This window comes from Esox lucius, chromosome 9 (genome assembly GCF_011004845.1).
Source record: "Esox lucius isolate fEsoLuc1 chromosome 9, fEsoLuc1.pri, whole genome shotgun sequence".
NCBI lineage: Eukaryota > Metazoa > Chordata > Actinopteri > Esociformes > Esocidae > Esox > Esox lucius.
Genome location: NC_047577.1, coordinates 6,811,221 through 6,825,039, shown reverse-complemented (window position 1 = coordinate 6,825,039; position 13,819 = coordinate 6,811,221). Strand labels below are relative to the sequence as shown.

The 13,819-nt window shown below is 50.7% G+C and overlaps 1 protein-coding gene across 5 annotated transcripts; it reads left to right on the top strand.

Annotated features, from left to right (window-relative positions):
* Positions 1-797: 797 nt before the first annotated feature.
* On the top strand, positions 798-13,643 carry si:ch73-100l22.3. Of its 5 annotated transcripts, none has more exons than XM_029122396.2 (11): positions 798-1,338; positions 2,024-2,140; positions 2,409-3,712; positions 3,849-5,434; positions 5,826-5,941; positions 9,560-9,733; positions 11,530-11,646; positions 11,827-11,919; positions 12,304-12,420; positions 12,580-12,656; positions 12,969-13,643. In XM_029122396.2, exons 1-11 carry the CDS (start codon positions 1,186-1,188, stop codon positions 13,144-13,146), a joined length of 4,032 nt encoding a protein of 1,343 aa, XP_028978229.2. In that variant the 5' UTR covers positions 798-1,185; the 3' UTR covers positions 13,147-13,643. The 5 variants fall into 5 exon arrangements, with proteins under 5 accessions (XP_028978229.2, XP_028978228.2, XP_028978230.2 ...); XM_029122395.2 differs by having other exon boundaries at positions 12,271-12,420; XM_029122397.2 differs by lacking the exon at positions 2,024-2,140 and having other exon boundaries at positions 12,271-12,420.
* The last annotated feature ends 176 nt before the right edge of the window (positions 13,644-13,819 follow it).

Genomic DNA, 13,819 nt, shown 5'->3' with positions numbered 1-13,819 from the left:
CATTAGTTGTAAATACATTGTTTATGCTAATTCCCTTGTAGTAGCTAGAGGGAAGAACTCACAAATTTCTCCTTCAACTTGAATCCTGTGGGGCCAAAACACTTCAGTTTCTACCCACTAATTGCCCCTGCTTGGCTTTGAATCAGTTACTGTTTCAGGAAGAAAGTATGAAAACCAGAACTGTTTGGCTCTCCAGGACTGGAGTTGAATTCCACGATACATGGAAGTGGTCAGGACACACATGGCAATAGAAAGGAAAAAAGATAGTTCACAGTCTGCCCCAATTCAACACTAGTCATCCCCATGTATCTGACCACTAACTCCCTTCCATTCCTCTCATCTCGTTCACATACTCTTTTACCGCTAATGTGACTTTTGACTTTAACATTGAATTTCTATTTGAGATACAATCAGTCAAATTAGCCTACTATACTGTAAGCAGACGTTCTATTTTTTCTACGCAGGCTGTTTACCAAAAACCATCAGCACTGTAGGTGGCGGTAGCAAAATATTTAACAGATAAGCAGTTTGTCAAAATAACTGGAGACTCATAAAACGCGGGGTGGATTTCTGTTTCATATGTTTTGTATCAATCGTATGTTTGATTTCTAGCACTAGCAATACAGCCATGTCAAGGTAACCGGTATTATATAAACAACATATATAGTTTAACTCGAGCCACTATTGACATATTCACACACAAAAAAACAAGCTTCTCGTGGTTTTGTATTTGATCTTCATCCAGAATCCATTATGTCCTGTGAATCCATGACGGGACTTTTACACCGCGATGTCAGTTTCCTGCGAAAGTGACCGTTAGTTGTGTCTGGAGCGGAGGCGGGTAAAAAGTAAACAAACAGATGGATCTCTACACATTATTTTAATGTATCGAAAAGTGTTAAAGGTATATTGCTAAGAAATATTCTTGGGACTGTTTGTAAACGCTGCATTCCTTAAATGTGACTTCATTGTATTCTAAAGTTGGCGCAGTTTTGTTGGACGAGTACAGTTGTACACACACACAGGCAGCTGTTGTTGGCTAGCCAAACTACCTACCCAACCTAGCATGCTAAACTTGCTAGCTGCAAGACGAGATTAGCAAGCAACAAACTTGGTTGTTTCGTGGTCGTCAAGTCGCTAATGTGTTTGTTCAATGTCGAATTAACGAAACACGCCGTGTAAGAAATGGAGGACTATGATAAATTCATACAATACCAACTTTCCCAACTGAAGAAGAGGAGGGGGAGTAACGAGAACCAACTGACAGAATCATCCGTTTTCACTCGCCACAGCTCATCAGCCATTCGTTTCCATGGCTTGCCCATCCTTCCTCCCTTGGTAAGACCTATTTGTAACATTATTAGCTAGCTATTTGGATAGCTCCAACGTTACAAATCACCACTTATCTGCTTTGTTTGCAACTAGGGAATGGTCTGGCGCTATAGCCAGTTATTTGATATTTTACTTGTTGTCGATATCCAGTTGCGCAGGGAGGTGGAGACGAAACATAGACTGGAAAGAAATGATATTATTTGAACTTTTTACAAGTGCACTACCAAAACAGATTCAACAAGTTTGTTGATGTCGAGGTACTGTACATCTTACAGAGATTTTGTTTTTGCGGAGTGTTTCAGTAGGTTTGTTTCCTCCGCATAGCTAGTAACGACACGCAAATAAGGTCTGTCGACTGGTAAATATCCGACCAGTTGCGCAGGAAGCTATGTATGGTACGTTGGCTGAATGGGAGGATGGTCTCCAGAAGTTTTGTTAGCTGAGTCTTTTTGCATGAAAATCCAAAGCAGTTGAAAAGATCACTGACAGCTGTTAAATATAAGTTTAGCACTAACTAAACATTTATGGTATGTGCATTCTTTTCTTGAAAGTATATCCATACATTTCTAGGAATATTCTCAAAGCAAGAAATGGGCTCTGTTCCGAATGACAGCCTGCTAGTTTTTTTCCCTTGGGACTGATCTAAAGAGGCATAGTGACATTTGACTGGACACTGTGGTCCCATTTCCAGCTCAGCGGAGAGCAGAGAGCGCAGATGCGGGGTCACAGACTGGCGGCAAAGACTACGAGTAGGGAGAAACCTGACCCAAGGATGTTTTACGTTCAGAGCATTCTACAGAGTGTTCAGGTAACCAGTGTGGATTTGGGGTTATTTCTAAATGTCACAGTTTCCCTATTTCATGCTCTACTTTTGACCAAAGGACTCCATGCTTTTTAACCCTTGTTTTGAAAATAGGGCCTTATTTGTGGATTAACATGCCCCCTGTTGAATTTAATCTGAAGCGCATCCCTGTGACACAATTCTATTTAGGAAATATGTTTGTATTTGTCTGGTGTCTGTTTGTTGTTTCTGTTTTGGTAATATGTGCTGTTTATTTGTCTGCCTGTTATTTTAGCTGAGGCTAGCACCAACAGTGGAGGAGTTCTTTCAGGGTGAACCTGGACTGATGTTAGCTAAAAACGCCAACTTCCACGCCGGCACCGGTCGCCATGGTCAAGCTTCGCTGAATGATGTCGCTACAGCCAGCCTTACCGAGTCAGTCTCACCACTGAACCGAACCCTGATGCATGAGGGGAAATCTGGTGCCCTGGTCCCAGGTCCTTGCCTGACGTCGACAACCTGCAGTGCCTCTGCGACGAATCACCTTGCGGCATTCGATAACGGCACCGCTGTGACGGACGCCCTGCCTGACAGTTTGCCATGTGACCCGCTGACACGTTCCCACGCTCGTGAGACAACGCGGGGCAGTGAGCAGACAGAGACCCCGATGTGGGAGAACCTCGCGGCCAACCGGGACGGGGGCATCAGCCCTGGGTGTGTCCTGGCGGAAGACCTCAGGTCGGGAACGAACGTGGACCTCCTAGCCGACATTAGCCACCGGTCGGAGTCTTCCGGGTATGTGACTTACGAGAACGCGGAGGCCGCCGGTGCCTGGAGTCGGCCCGAGGCCTGGGGGAGCCTTACGTCAGGGCCTGGGGGGTCACCGATATGCACCGGGACTTTTTTCCTGCACAGCACCTTGGACCCGAACGCAACCAAGGCCTGCGCGATCATCAGCCATCCCCCGGTGGACGCAGAAGACTTGGATGAGGGGTCGCCCGCGTGCGACGTCGCCGTCGAACTGGTCTGGTCGGCGGCGGAAGCAGGCTCCGCACGGACTCTGTGTAGTGGCAACCTTGCGTCGCCAGCTCATTCCCAGGCGGGGGTGGAGTCTTCGCCCGCGCACGGCGACAGTGTCACGCCGCGTCCAATGGGAGACCTCGCAGGAAGTCAGCCGGGGAAGGAAGAGCAGCGGTCATCATGGTTACCTCCATGCCTCCCTGAACCCGGGACATTGGCCTCTCCCCAGGCTGAGGCCTCCGCGCCGGACCTTCTAGAACCAGGTCAGAACCCTCTTTCCAATCCACTGCTGGACGCGGAGCTGGTCCGACCCAACGGGCCTTACCGGCTGAGCCTCCAGACTCTTCTGAAGAAGTCCCACGTAGCGTTAAACCTTCCCAAACCAGTGAGGAGCCAACCGGAACCAAAACCGGCACCGAACAGCCGTACCGGGGGAGTAGACCCGGACCTCGAGACGGGGGCTCCGGACCGGCCATACCGGCTCAGTCTCCAGACCCTGCTGAAGAAGTCCCAGGAGCATCGTCGGCGCCAGCGCCAGCTGAAGAACCAGGCCAGGTCCGGGTCCACTGGTCCGGTCAGGTGACTATTTCAATGTTATTTTATTCTGTGTATTAAGCGTGTCTGCTGAATTTAGTTTGTTGAGTCATTGAGTCCCCCGACTCTGTAACATGTTGGGATTTTATATGCACTGTAAATATTCTTTGATTTGGTTTAGGATTGGGGAGACCGTAACACGCCCGCAGATAGCAGAGGAAGAGGAGGAGCATGGCTTCTCTGACAAGGAGAACGAGGAGTTCTCCCGGTCAGGAAGCGTGGTGGCGGCAGAAGGAGTGAAAACTGTAGATCGGGATCAGGGGAAGGACCCTCCGGAGATTGCCGTTTTGTCTACCGGGCCGCAACCGCCGGAGAAATTCCCGATGGACGCGTGGGTTCAACCAGAAGATGGCAAGGACCAGGCAGGAATGGAGGGAGTAGCGAGATCCCAGGAAAAACAGTCTTCTGAAGGAATCCTGACGGAATGGGAGTCTGGAAACGGGCCTGGGCTTTTAGAAGACAGACAAATCCAATCTCATCCAGGACCGGGGCTTGACGTAGAGCTCCACCTCGCGCCAGACGTCTCCGCAGCTCTGCCCAATCTTCCACATCCCATCCCAGCCGCCGCCTCCCCGGCCCAGGAATCCTTCTACCTGGTCAGGGAGAAGAGCCACGTCCCTGGCCCGCCGAGGCCTTCCTCCCTCAGAGCTGGCAAGTTCCAGACTGTCCCTTCGCCTCAGTTTTGCATGAGCCCCGTCCGACGCAAGGGTGGTGTGGCCCGCGGGGGGGGTGGTGGCGGCGCTGCCAAAAGGCAACTCCAAGTCAACGCGCCTTTGAATATCGACAGCAAGGTCCGCTCAGGGACAGGCATGCGGGAGGGTCTCCGCGGGGGCCGAGGGGATTCAGACAGAGCTCCCCTAGCTGCCGGGGGTGGTATGACGAGGACGGCGTCTCTGGGTCGAAGCTCCTTGGGTCAGGCGGACGAGATGGCCCAGCTGGAGCTGAACCTGTCCAGCCTCAAAACCCTCATCTCCGACTTGGAGTCCAAGCTCATAGAAACCCCGGGTAACCAGCGGACAAGCAACAGCCACGCGACGGACGACGTAGAACCGTCATCCAAACACACGGACTGCCAGACACCTGATAGGCAGGCTGATAACTTTGGCGACCTCAACGCCGACCTGCCCGGTAACTTCCGAGATTACCAGACGGCGCCGTGCCACCGGACTGAGAGGAACCTCGCCGAAACCTCTGACGCCGTGGCGACGTTGGCCGGAGGGGTGGCGAGGAACGTCCCCGGTTGCGGAAGGCCAGGCAGTCGTCAGCAGCCTACCGCGGCGCGCCCCGTCACGTCGCTCGCTCAGAAGATGAGAGTGGCCGACGTCTTCCGGAAGGTTCCGCCCAACGTAGTCCAGGTCCCGGCTTCGCGACAAACGCCGGTCTCCATCCTCTCGGACGCCAGCAATGTCCGTCGTCAACCAGCGGGCGACCGGAGCGGTCGGGAGGAGCCTGCCCCGAGCCTGTCCGTCAACGAATCTTACGACGTCGAGACGCCCTCGGGACTGTGGCTCCGAGGCGGGTCGGGGTCAGAGGGGTCGTCGGAAGGTCACCGCCCCGGGGGGAAGCAGCTGACCCCGGAGAACGCAGGCGGGGGGCTGGGAGGAGCGTCGCGGGCCAAACGGAGGCTGGTCATGCAGAAGACAGAGGGGAGTGAGGGAGGCGCAGGAGAAGAGCTGGGGGTCCGGCCTCAGTCCAGTACCCCGAAAGGTAAGACCGGTCCGTGTTCACGCTGGTGCCCTGGATGCGTTCCCACAGGCGGCCCGGTTCTGATCTACGGGCGTGTTGTCCGATCACAGCAGCTCCAGAAAAGGCCTGACGTGAACAGGTCTGATGCGATTGGTCGAAACACCAGTAGCTAGGCGGAAATAGACGAATCCCGTTGCCTGTGTGGACGCATCCTCTGCTGTAGCTGGAACTGGAAGCTGAACTGTAGCCTCTGGTTTCTCAGGAGTGATCCGTGATTGAGTTGTGATGAGCCCTGGGTACGCTAGAGAGCCCCTGTGTCTTAAGCATGCTTTGTTATTGACCTGTAACTGTAAGTTATCACTGTAAGGGATCCACCCCTTCTGACGGTTTTGCCCCGGTCCTCCCTCCCTAGCTGTGGGGAGGTCCCGTGGTCAGGAGAACCAGCGGCTCCAGCTGAAGGAGGCCCACGTAGCCCAGGTCAGAGCTCTGAAGGAGGCGCAGAGGAGACAGCAGCAACAGCTACTGCAGGTTAGAGAACCGCAACGTTGCTGTAGAACAAAGGTTGCCTGAGGACTGAAACTACTGTGTCACTCACCGTCTTCTGTGTATTTTCATTGTTCTAGTGTTCTCCCAAGGTTCTTTTATTCATATGGAATTATGGTGGTGACGAGCAGAGCCGGGTGTTGAGCACTGGTCTCCCAGCAGAGGGCCGGGTGTTGAGTACTGGTCTCCCAGCGGAGGGCCGGGTGTTGAGTACTGGTCTCCCAGGGGAGGGCCGGGTGTTGAGTACTGGTCTCCCAGCGGAGGGCCGGGTGTTGAGTACTGGTCTCCCAGCGGAGGGCCGGGTGTTGAGCACTGGTCTCCCAGCGGAGGTCCGGGTGTTGAGTACTGGTCTCCCAGGGGGGGGCCGGGTGTTGAGTACTGATCTCCCAGGGGAGGGCCGGGTGTTGAGTACTGGTCTCCCAGCAGAGGGCCGGGTGTTGAGTACTGGTCTCCCAGCGGAGGGCCGGGTGTTGAGTACTGGTCTCCCAACGGAGGGCCGGGTGTTGAGCACTGGTCTCCCAGCGGAGGTCCGGGTGTTGAGTACTGGTCTCCCAGGGGAGGGCCGGGTGTTGAGTACTGGTCTCCCAGGGGAGGGCCGGGTGTTGAGTACTGGTCTCCCAACGGAGGGCCGGGTGTTTGCATAGAGATCGTCAATGTCAAGAGGAATCCCTAACCGAAATACTTTACCCCCCGTTGTTTTTCTCTGTCACATTTCAGTCCTAATACACTTCACAAAACGGGTCAGACCGTAATAAAAATACAGCTCACTTCAGATTCACTGGACTGTTGGGGTGCGTTTTTCCTTTAAACTCGTGGTCATCTCTAGATCCTGTTTTTCTGGGGTTTAATATGTGGTCAACACGAAGTGAACTGAATTCCCATTCCACATTTTGAAAAGCAATAAAGAAAATTGGAATTCCGTGTTCCTCTCGGTGAGCCCAAACTTGATCTCCACCAGACAGAGGAGACGGCAACAAAAACGACCACTGGTCAGAGAGACTGTTGGACCATAATATAACCGTAATATAACCTAAATATAACCACAACAACATCCACTCCAATAACTGAAATCTAACCAAGGTCGCATATAAACCCATCCAGCTGTCACCTGTATCCTCCCTCCCCCCATCTCATACCCCCTCTGTTTGCTTCTCATCTCCCTCTCCCTCCCTCCCTCCCCCCCTTTCTCTCCCTCTCTCCCTCTCTCTCTCTCTTTCATCTCTCTGTTCCCTTCCTCGCTCTCTCTCACTCCCTTAAACCTGCTTTAAAAAGCCCAAGCTTCTGATTTTACACTGACCTTAATGTTCTTCAAAATAGAGGAGTAGACCTCAGCTGGCTTCTTGGCTGCGTTCCTCACACGCACGCGCACATGCACGCCGCGTGCAGACTCCAGACATATGGCCATTACAAGAGACCTTCAAACTCCCCCCTCCTCCTGCAGTTGAAAGGCCCTGGGAGAGATTGTACTATAAATGTTTCATTAGAGCCCTAAGAGGAGGCCTGGCTAGCTGCCTCCCTCCTCTTTCTCCCTCTTTCTCTCCCACTCCAACCCAAGGACAACCTCCTGTTAGCTGGCATGTATTTAGTCTTTTGTGTGTGTGTGTGTGTGTGTGTGTGTGTGTGTGTGTGTGTGTGTGTGTGTGTGTGTGTGTGTGTGTGTGTGTGTGTGTGTGTGTGTGTGTGTGTGTGTGTGTGTGTGTGTGTGTGTGTGTGTGTGTGTGTGTGTGTGTGTGTGTGTGTGTGTGCGCGCGCGCGCGCGCGCGCGTCCTTGGGCATTGTCCTTGCTCTCGTTGCGTTTTAATTTATGCAGCTTTAACAACACCGTAATTAACATAAGCTGTTTAATAAGAACACCTTTGTCCGTTCCTTCCTGTCCCTCCATCTGACTACCTCGCTACACGGTTGATTTAGGAGGACAGCCGGACGGGGAGGGAGACATGGGGACGAGGTTGGGAGGGAGGACAGCAGGACGGAGAGGGAGACTTGGGGACGAGGTTGGGAGGGAGGACAGCAGGACGGGGAGGGAGACATGGGGACGAGGTTGGGGGGGAGGGAGACATGGGGACGAGGTTGGGAGGGAGGACAGCAGGACGGAGATGGAGACATGGGGATGAGGTTGGGAGGGAGGACAGCAGGACGGAGAGAAGGATGAAGGGGGATGAGGCTGAGAGGGAGGGGTTTGACACTATAAAGGAGGGGATCATTTGTTTAATTCATGAGGGTGGATAAGTGCAGGTCATCCCTCCCAGAACCGCCAACACTAATGTTCCTTCTCCTCTCCTCTCCACCTCCCTTATTGTCTCCCTCTCCTCTCCACCTCCCCATCTTCCTGCCCATTCTACTTCTCCTCTTCATCTCCCCATCTTCCTGCCCATTCTACTTCTCCTCTCCACCTCCCCATCTTCCTGCCCATTCTACTTCTCCTCTCCACCTCCCCATCTTCTTGCCCATTCTACTTCTCCTCTCCACCTCCCCATCTTCCTGCCCATTCTCCGTCTCCTCTCCACCTCCCCATCTTCCTGCCCATTCTACTTCTCCTCTTCATCTCCCCCTGTCCTCCTACCCATTCTCCCTCTCCTCTCCACCTCCCCATCTTCCTGTCCATTCTACTTCTCCTCTTCATCTCCCCCTGTCCTCCTACCCATTCTCCCTCTCCTCTCCACCTCCCCATCTTCCTGCCCATTCTACTTCTCCTCTTCATCTCCCCATCTTCCTGCCCATTCTACTTCTCCTCTCCACCTCCCCATCTTCCTGCCCATTCTACTTCTCCTCTCCACCTCCCCATCTTCCTGCCCATTCTCCGTCTCCTCTCCACCTCCCCATCTTCCTGCCCATTCTACTTCTCCTCTTCATCTCCCCCTGTCCTCCTACCCATTCTCCCTCTCCTCTCCACCTCCCCATCTTCCTGCCCATTCTACTTCTCCTCTTCATCTCCCCCTGTCCTCCTACCCATTCTCCCTCCCTCTCCTCTCCACCTCCCCATCTTCCTGCCCATTCTACTTCTCCTCTTCATCTCCCCATCTTCCTGCCCATTCTACTTCTCCTCTTCATCTCCCCATCTTCCTGCCCATTCTACTTCTCCTCTTCATCTCCCCATCTTCCTGCCCATTCTACTTCTCCTCTTCATCTCCCCATCTTCCTGCCCATTCTACTTCTCCTCTTCATCTCCCCCTGTCCTCCTACCCATTCTCCCTCTCCTCTCCACCTCCCCATCTTCCTGCCCATTCTCCCTCTCCTCTTCATCTCCCCCTGTCCTCCTACCCATTCTCCCTCTCCTCTCCACCTCCCCATCTTCCTGCCCATTCTCCCTCTCCTCTCCACCTCCCCCTTCCCTCCTGCCCATTCTCCCTCTCCTCTCCACCTCCCCATCTTCCTGCCCATTCTACTTCTCCTTTTCATCTCCCCCTGTCCTCCTACCCATTCTCCCTCCCTCTCTCTCCACCTCTCCCTGTCTTCCTGCCCATTCTCCTTCTCCTCTCCACCTCCCCCTTCCCTCCTGCCCATTCTCCCTCTCCTCCACCTCCCCCTTCCCTCCTGCCCATTCTCCCTCTCCTCTCCACCTCCCCCTCCCCTCCTGCCCATTCTCCCTCTCCTCTCCCCCAGACTCTATCCATGCGTTACCAACAACTTCAGAGTTTGTCCTTCCCCGTTTCCTCACGAGCCACGTTCAGCTTATGTCCAGGAGAGGAGAAGACCTCCCTCCACTGCTCCTCTTTCCCTCCCTCCTCCCCACCCATGGGACCCTGCTCCTTCTTAGAATTGGACTCCCCCTCACAGGTGAATTTGTGTTTATATACATACACACATTACAGGCCAAAAGTTTGGACACACCTTCTCATTCAATGCGTTTCCTTTGTTTTCATGACTATTTACATTGTAGATTCTCACAGAAGGCATCAAAACTATGAATGAACACATGTGGAATTATGTACTTAACAAAAAAGTGTGAAATAACTGAAAACATGTCTTATATTCTAGTTTCTTCAAAGCAGCCATCCTTTGCTCTGATTAGTGCTTTGCACACTCTTGGCATTCTCTTGATGAGCTTCAAGATGTAGTCACCTGAAATGGTTTTCCAACAGTCTTGAAGGAGTTCCCAGAGATGCTTAGCAAATAGCCCTTACACAGCCTGGAGGTGTGTTTGGGGTCATTGTCCTGTTGAAAAATAAATGATGGTCCAACTAAACGCAAACCGGATGGGATGGCATGTCGCTGCAGGATGCTGTGGTAGCCATGCTGGTTCAGGATGCCTTCAATTTTGAATAAATCCCCAACAGTGTCACCAGCAAAGCACCCCCACACCATCACACCTCCTCCTCCATGCTTCATGGTGGGAACCAGGCATGCGGAATCCATCCGTTCACCTTTTCTGCATCGCACAAAGACACTGCGGTTGGAACCAAAGATCTCAAATTTGAACTCATCAGACCAAAGCACAGATTTCCACTGGTCAAATGTCCATTCCTTGTATTTCTTGGCCCAAACAAATCTCTTCTGCTTGTTGCCTCTCCTTAGCAGTGGTTTCCTAGCAGCTACTTGACCATGAAGGCCTGATTCGCGCAGTCTCCTCTTAACATTTGTTCTAGAGATGTGTCTGCTGCTAGGACTCGGTGTGGCATTCAGCTGGTCTCTAATCTGAGCTTATCCTCTGTGAAAACCATTTCAGGTGACTACCTCATGAAGCTCATTGAGAGAACACCAAGGGTTTGCAGCCCTATCAAAAAAAGCAAAGGGTGACTACTTTGAGGAATCTAAAATATTAGACATGTTTTCAGTTATTTCACACTTTTTTGTTAAGTACATAATTCCATATTTGTTCATTCATAGTTTTGATGCCTTCAGTGAGAATCGACAATGTAAATAGTCATGAAAATAAAGAAAACGCATTCAATGAGAAGGTGTGTCCAAACTTTTGGCCTCTACTGTATGTGTGTGTGTGTGTGTGTGTTTATATGTGTATATGTGTGTATATATATATATATATATATATATTTGTTTATATAACTACGTAGAGCTGTATATTTGGTTTATGTATATATAACTACGTACAGCTGTATAGTTGGTTTATGTATATATAACTACGTACAGCTGTATAGTTGGTTTATGTATATATAACTACGTACAGCTGTATAGTTGGTTTATGTATATATAACTACGTACAGCTGTATAGTTGGTTTATGTATATATAACTACGTACAGCTGTATATTTGGTTTATGTATATATAACTACGTACAGCTGTATATTTGGTTTATGTATATATAACTACGTACAGCTGTATAGTTGGTTTATGTATATATAACTACGTACAGCTGTATAGTTGGTTTATGTATATATAACTACGTACAGCTGTATAGTTGGTTTCTGAAGCCCAACAGTTTGATCAACAGGTTTGTTATTGACCAGTCGACCACCAGGTGAAGGACCTTGACAGTCTGTATTTCGGTTGTTGGTGAACACATTCGTATTCTTCTCTGCTGTCTCTTACTTTCCATCACCCCCCTTCCACTCCACCTCCCTCCCTCCCTCCCTCCCTCACTGTCTCTTTCCATCCCTCTCTCCCCTGTCCTCTTAGCCTGTCAGTGGTCTGTCTGTGCGGTACTGCCCCCTGGTGGCAGCAGCAGTGAAGGGCTTTCTGACCAGGAGGCTCCTCCGCACAGAGAGGGTCGGACAGCTGCTCCGAACCATCAAGGTGACGCATATACACAACTACACACACACACAGCAACACACACAGCTACACACACAGCTACACACACTGCCACACACACACACAAGCCCATCATGAGGCATTCATTGACTTCGGGATCTGTGTTGAAGCGTTTATTTTCATTATGTGTGTGTCTGTGTGTGTGTTTTGTTCCACCATCAGGACTCGCAGCAGTTTCTGCAGGCCTTCCAGACCCCTGGCAGAGAGTTCACCAGCAGACAGGACCAGGTGCTACATGAGCGAGTCCAGCTGCAGGTAACCGTGTCCCCAGACTGTGGGGAGACCCAACAGAAACGCCTGTTAAAGCAGTTTTAACAGGTGTTTCCGTTAGCAGGCTAGCTACAGGAGCAAGAACAGTATATCACAATGAAATAGCATGAATCCAGAGGTAGCTGTGTTTTATTGGCCTAGCTTCACAGCAACTTTACAGGGTTGTGATTGGTGCCTGGGAGGACACGCGGGAAAAGGTGTTGAGGGGATGTTATTGGTTGGTAGATTGAGCCAATGACTGACGCACTGGGGAATGTCTCACGCATTTCTTACTGACCAATGACGGCCTGGTTTGACGTAGTGTTCCATCTGACCTCCTGCCCAATTTGCGCACAGTCATTGTCCGCTATTGTGCCTGGTTTGTTTCAGCTCCGGTCGGCTCGATACGAGGTCCAGGACATCTTCTTCAGCCTGCCGCCTGGAGAGAGGATGAAGATCATCAGCAGAGACAGACGGCGGATTAGAGAGAGAGACATGAGACACAAGGTAGCCCCGCCCCCACCGCCTGGGAGTTGAAGGGGCGGGGTGAGAACACTTGAGGAGTGTTTGTGTGTTTTAACTGCGTGTGTTTGTGTGCGTGTGTGTGTGTGTGTGTGTGTGTGTGTGTGTGTGTGTGTGCGCGCGCGTGTGTGATTCTGTCCACAGGCTGGGCAACCAGGGTTGACGAAGAGCTCTCTGTCTGCTGCCACTCTGAAAGCCCTGGAGAGGAAGACCGCAACGATGTGAGCGATGCTACACATACTGAGACACGTTAGCATTTACAAAGTGAAAGCAAGGCGTTATAGGAACACATGTAGTCCCACTAAAATGCACTGCTGTTGCCTAGTTGACTTAGGTAAACCAGACTAACGTAGTGATCTCCGACAAGCTGTGCATGTCTCTTCCCTGGACCATGTAATCTCATTCATTATGATCTAAAAGGCTACACTTATCCTAAATCCTCTCCCCCATCCTCCCCCTTTCTCTCTCTCCCTCTGTTTGTCTCTCTCTCCCTTTCTGTATGCCTCTCTCTCCCTTTCTGTTTGCCTCTCCAGGACACAGAGAAAAGCAGCAGAGAAGCGCAGAGGGACAGGTGTTGTAGCTGGGCCTGTGACCGGGCAGAGGGGCCCTCCGACAGGAGCAGACAGGAGCGTTGTGAGGACAACTCGTGGTTCTTTTCGACCCAATCCTCAAAGAGTTCCCAAGAACATCCCAGCCCGCCGGTCTCGATGAAGACGTTCTACTGAACGGATCAGGGCTGTGTTCATTTGGACACGCAGGCTTTGAGTTGCAAAGTTTTGTAACGAAATAAAGGATACTAGGCTTTGGATACTGTTGATAGAGAAAACAACATTAAATCCGTCTGCCGGTGACCCACTCCCGGCCCATATCCCCTGGTCAAAAGTAGTGCGCTGTTAAGGGAGTAGACGGCCATTTGGGACATATTTGACAATCTACTCTCACCTGAAGTACTCAGTGCTTTGTTTTGAATAGCACCGTTTCTGTGATGTTAGTTATGTAAATTGTTTTGCATTTTATACTATTTATCTGTTTCTTCTGTTTTTGATACATTGTTGAGATGGGAATGCAACCCGAGCATAGTGAACCAGTCTATTTTTGAAGGTCTGTTTTCAAAGCGTTTCTCTTTCCTACTGTTTTTTCTACGTGTTCTAAATTATTTGGTATTTATTTATGTGGTTTCCAATAAAAACAGTTGGCAAAAAATGTGTAGTTGCATGGTATTATATAAATCTAATTGTAAAATCCATTTGTCATACTGGAAAGAAAATGTTTAGAAATGTGGTTATTTAACTGTGTAATTAACTGTGGTTGCTTTTGTGATTTAATTTAATTTCCTGTTGAAATGTACATAAACTGTATATATGATTATGATTAAGTAACATGA